General features: G+C 31.5%; 1 protein-coding gene across 3 annotated transcripts in view; it reads left to right on the top strand.

The window, feature by feature from the left end:
* The first annotated feature begins 1,337 nt into the window (after positions 1-1,337).
* LOC126891729 (uncharacterized) overlaps positions 1,338-6,000 on the top strand; it is a 196,920-nt gene continuing 192,257 nt past the window's right edge. For all 3 annotated transcript variants that reach the window (XR_007700525.1, XM_050661005.1, XM_050661004.1), the window contains exon 1: positions 1,338-1,477. Coding sequence is in view for 2 of the 3 variants with exons in the window: in XM_050661005.1 (XP_050516962.1) it covers positions 1,432-1,477 (46 nt within the window). In the remaining variant the exon portion in view is untranslated. The remainder of the gene's footprint in view (positions 1,478-6,000) is intronic.

Raw genomic sequence — 6,000 nt, 5'->3', positions numbered from 1 at the left:
AGAAACGGTCTAATATCTCACGAAATACACTTGCAAATGAGAAACCAAAAAACAGATTTTTAATCTTTTTCGAAAACCTATCGAAAAACACCAAATATGACCCTCCAGACCCTCCAACCCACCCCCTGGAGGTGGGGTGGGAGGTAACTTTAAAATCTTAGAAAGCAACCCCCACTTTTTATTGCAGAATCGGATTCGCCATAAAAAATTAAGCAACATTTATTCGAAACATTTTTTAAAATTTCTGATAGATGGCGCTAATAAATCCTATTTTTCCAATTAAAGCGCCATCTATTAACAATTCCAAAAAATGTTTCGAATAAATGTTGCTTAATTTTTCGTGATGGATCCGAATCTGTAATAAAAAGTGGAGGTTGCACCCCAGGGGGTGGGTTGGAGGGTCACGTTTGATGTGATTCGAAAGGTTTTCAAAAAAGATTAAAAATCTGTTTTTTAGTTTCCCATTTGGAAGTGTATTTCGTGAGATATTAGACCGTTTCTATAATTTACCTATGGTATCAGGATAAATCGTTTTTCCCAATTATAGCGCCATCTATCCACAGCTCGAAAAAATGTCTTGAATAAAAGTTGCTTACTTTTACGTAACGAATTAAAATCTGCAAGAAAAACGGGGGGTATCCATTTAAAATTTTAAAGTTACCCCCCACCCCACCTCCAGGGGGTGTAGTGGGGGTTGGTGTTTGGTGTCATTGGATAGATTTTTGAAAATTATTGAACCGTATATTTCAGTTTTTCGATCAGATGTTTAGTTCAGGAAATATTCGACCGTTCCACTACTTTTGGGACACCTTGTATAATAAATTTATGTATTATGACAATTTTTTTAAACTTGTTTAAACAAAGCTTGTTTATACAGCTTTCAAACGAAAATATTTGTATTTTTAACGTTAAAAGGTACACGTGTGGTAAGTTAAAAAAATGTCTACAACAGGAAAAAATATGTAGTTTTTGACAACAACATTTCTTTTTAAGCAGTCCATCAGTAAACTATATTACAACTGAAAATAGTCAAAAAAGGATAATAATTTTAAACATAAATTCAAATTACTGGGTGACCCTAATTCTGTGCTCGGCAGTGTAGTTTAAAATCACCTGTAACTTGGTTTTCCGTTCAAATAAATCAATTTGAGACAGAATTAAACGATTATCAAGAAAATAAAATGTAAATGTTCTGTAAAAATATTCCGAACGAATAAATAATTATTATGAAGCCAATTTTACTTTGATATCTATCATCTTATTATTATCAAAGATCATTACAAACCGGTTATGGTATCTAAGAAGTAAAAGAGTTAAAACCTAACTGGATTTTTTCATCGGGAATTCCCATTGAAGAATTTGCGAAATTCCAAATTGCTTTATTTAGTATAGCTACACATGTGTTCTTGGTGACTATGTGATTGTGATATTATGGTTGTTAAGGGTGTTTTATTCTGTTTATGGTTTGTTTTTTTAGGTTAGTTCAGTTGATTATCAATAAAGCTTAAACAATAACGATAAATTATAAAGTAGTTTGTGTTGGTTTCTCTTTAATTTGAACAATGTGTTTGCCCATTTAGTAAGGTATTCACCACATATGAGGACCGATATTATAATTAACAGAATCTCAGTGAGCCTCAAACAGCGGGGCTTTTAAATACATTTTCCAATCGCTTGAAAAGTATATTATGTTCATTAGTCACTATTTTTGAATAGATAATAACACCCACTACTTTACCCGTCAGCAATAGTTCATTACTCACGGGCTGAAGTTCAAGCGGTGAATGCCACTTTGAATATATCGATACACTTTTGGCATAGTAACGTAAGTCACCAAAAACGTTTTTGCAGAAAAACCACGTTTTTAATTTAACCTGCTTAAGCTTATTTAAATTATACAAAATTTACCAGGGTGTTTTTTGAGGTCTACAGTTTAATAAAGAACAATGTTTTTTAAAGTTTTTGTATAGTTTTAGCGGTTAATTGATACTTAAGTTACTTTACGGGTTCTAAAATCTTGAGTCTTGATAAAAAATGTAACGTAAGCACACACATACGTCACTTTGGCGGGAAATTGTAGCAGTTAAAGTAATTTGGAAAGAATTACAAACAATCGTTTATTATAATAACGTTACAACAATCTGATATTAAATATCAAATAAATTTTATTTAAGTGAATTTATATAGCTAGATGAAAAAAAAACTAAAGGAAATATTAAATTCTTGCTAGTAAATACATAATAAACTAAATACATAATATTTTTTATTAAGTTTTGGAGACTTCATCATCAGTGTCATCCTCTGCATCAGTCTCTGCTAACTCATCTTGAAGAGAAGACTTACATTTAATTTAAAAAATTCATCATGAAACCTGGCAGGTATGACATTATTTTTGCAGAGTTTTTCCAGATCCCTTTTTTTCAATTCGGATATTGGAAGCAGTTGCTTATAAATTTTTTCAGGTTCACAAACGACCTTTTCTTGTCGCTTTCGACCTTAAAAAAACAAACACTTTAGGATAATCTGCAATTACGTATTCATTTTTTTATTTGTAGTTTATTAACAGTAGTTTAGCTTAAAAATATCTAGCCACTGATCAAGTGTCGGTAAGGCATAAATGGTAAATAAAATTCAGTTCTAAACAAGTGTTCTTAATAAAAATTTTTCTAAAAAATTCGAAAGCGTTTTCTTCTTTTCATCATAACTTGCTTAATTTCGAAGCTATTAACTTCTTCTGCAGCTCATTTGATAGGTATTACGAAGTACTTTGACAAGTGCTTTGCAGATTTTATAAAGTGCATCGTTTTCCCGTTATTTAAGCTTGAATGCTTAGATTTGAGTACTCGTCGAATTTTTATTATCTTCAATTTCGTCAATAATAAGTTTTTTGAAAAAAGCTTATAGTTTTTGAGTTATACGTGAAAAACAACTTTAAAACAGGCATTTTTTACGAAAAAAAAAATAAAATCTTTGATATTTATTTAATAACTCAAAATGTATTGATTTATTTTAATAACGTTATATAACAAATTTGGCTTAGAATTTGTCCCTCTATCGACTTATGGTATCACTTTTAATAAAATAATTTCACCCCCAAGAAGGGGTAGCATCCACCCCCAGGGTAAAAGCGCAAGTTTGCATCATGTCACCTTTATTCCTTGAGGTATCCTCTAACTACTCACCAATGTTCATGAAAATCGATGAAGGCTCAACGAAATCGGAGGTAAAAACCTTCAGTGACTGCACTATTCTATGCAAATCAGAATAGAAACATGCAAGCAGTATTTCTTTATTTCTAACCGTTTTCTAGATACAAGAGTTCAAATTGATAATTTTACAATTTTAAACTTATTTTTTTCACAAACAGTTTACATTTTATATCAAAATTTACAAAGATTTTTTAACAAACAATTCAACCGAATTTTTTTTTAGGTTATGTCAAAATAATTTGTAATAAATAAACGAAATTAAATATGAAATGGAGTTTTACAGGTTCATAATGTTAGTTAAGGTTTTAGAGTTTTTTGAAATAACTACAAATACATGTTTTTCGTTATAACTTACCTAAAATCAATAATTTAGTCGATTGTAGCACGAATCTGTCACTGTCGTAAGCCAAACACTGACTGCGAAAATCTGACGTAAGTAACAGAATCCGACCGGTACTTACGTTATTATGGCGGTAAACGACGTTTGCTTACGTTATTATTATGGAAATAGTGCTAAAGTTGCGTTTCTTTTGCGGGTATGATTAAAACAATTCTGGACATACGTTTTTAAAATATTTAAAAAAAAAGGTTTAAAGTAATTCTAGGCTTACTACACTTTGGCAGTACCTTCTAAACACTAATAGCGTTAGTTTAATGAAAAAACATGGTTTTCGCCAAAAATGTCACTTACGTTACTTTGCCAAAAATGTATCGATATGTATTAAGTAAACTGCAAATAAAATTACTTAAACTTGTTTATTTTATACAATAATTATTATAATTGATTATAATAACCTTCGAAACCTTTAATTTATTCGAAAAATTTTTAAAGGAGTTTTAACTGTAACAATGGGTCAGTAAATTTCTTACTTTTTTTTATGAATTTTTACGTTTATAATTTTCAATGACAGCAAGGGCGCCCATATAAAAATTTTTAGGGGGCGGTCAAACGTGAAGATGTTGCACATTACATTTTGTATATTTCGGATGACAATATATACAGTAGACTCTCTCTATAACGAACACGGATATAACGAGGTTTCGCTTATAACGAGGTACATTAGGTGTCCCATGAAATTCCTATTGAACTATAACGCTCTATAACGAGGTATATTTGGTTATAACGAGGAAAATTTAAATCGAAGAATACTTGTCTTTACCTGTTTTTAGCGTTGTAATGGTCATAAATAAATAAATGCTCCAACTACCTGTACATAGAAATGCCCAACACCTGTCTTATTATCGAGGCCAGTGCTATAATAAACTCGGCCACCTGTAATAAACATCTGCCTGTTTATAGACCGATATTGAATACTATAGGAAATTTACAATTTATGGCGGCGAAGTCTCATTGTTCACTGTTCAGGTTGACCATCGACACATAATAAACTACGTAAGAGGCATCAAAAGATTTCAATATTATTATTGTTTGATATAACGCGATACGCTTATAACGAGATAATTAATTCACCATTTCAGTTCTCGTTATAGAGGGAGTCTACTGTAGTTTAAACCACCTAAAAAACCTAGTTTGAACCCTGTTGTGAGGAATTATTCATACATTTAAACACTAGACCAAGTTTTTAAATGGAAATGTCGGGTACCACAAAAGTTGAGCCTCTCTTTAAAACCCGTTTGAAAAGAATACAATGCTTGCAAAGCCTTCCCTTCAACTTTGGCGAGCAGACTAACCAAGAGTATGTGTCGAACCAAGTTTTTACTGTAAAATCTTAAAAAGGAGCCCCCTTTATTTTTGCAGATATAGAATCCTTATGAAAAATAAGGCACACATATTCCAAACATTTTTAGAATTGTTGATAGATGGGGCAAATAAATCGCATTTTCCGAATATAGCGCCATCCGTCAACAATTCTAAAAAAGTTCGAATAAATGTTACTTATTTTTTGAGGAGAAAACTCAATCTGCAAGAAAAAACGGGGGTTCCTATTTAAGATTTTAAAGTTAACTCTCACCCCACCTCCAGAGTGTGGAATGGAAAATCCTGTTTGGTGTCATTCTATAGATTTTTGAAAAATATTAAACACGTGTTTTTTAGTGTTATCTGGAAGTACATATATTTCTCGAGATATTAGACCGTTTCTATAATTTTGCTGTGGTATCACGATATACCGTTTTTTCCGATTATAGCGCTATCTACCTATCCACAATTCGCAAAATGGCTCGAATAAAATTTGCTTATTTTTACAAGGAAAATCCAAATCTGCAACAAAAATTAGGGGTTCCATTTAAGATTTTAAAGTTACCCCCCGCTCCACACCCAGGGGTTGAGTGGTGGACTTGTTTAGTGTCATCGCATAGATTTTTGAAAATTATTGAACACGTATTTTTCAGTTTTTCGATCCGATGTTCATTTCGCGAATTATTCGGCCTTTCCGCTACTTTTGGGACACCCTGTATATAACTCTCATTCATCATGAAAGATCACCTGTTTTTCATTTAAATAAAATTGTTCTGTTAAAAAATTATTATAAAATATAATAATTATAATAAAATATAATTACTTTATACCAGTTGTTAAAGACAAATGGCTCAGTAGTGATTATCGATCAGAGATCGGAATTCTTGCTGATATGGTTTTTTTGCAGTATAAATGATTCATTTAATTTGTAATTTTGGGTGTCGATTACAGTGTATATGTTTCCCAAGCCTCTAATCTCTGTCAATGTTTTCGTTAGTAGCATACCGTGATTGTGGGAAATGTGTATTATGCACATTCCATACAGACCACTGTCGCAGACACAAAGATTTTCTGTTAAACTATTAATAACTA

Source organism: Diabrotica virgifera, chromosome 9 (assembly GCF_917563875.1).
Source record: "Diabrotica virgifera virgifera chromosome 9, PGI_DIABVI_V3a".
NCBI lineage: Eukaryota > Metazoa > Arthropoda > Insecta > Coleoptera > Chrysomelidae > Diabrotica > Diabrotica virgifera.
This window is presented reverse-complemented; position numbering and strand designations above follow the sequence as displayed.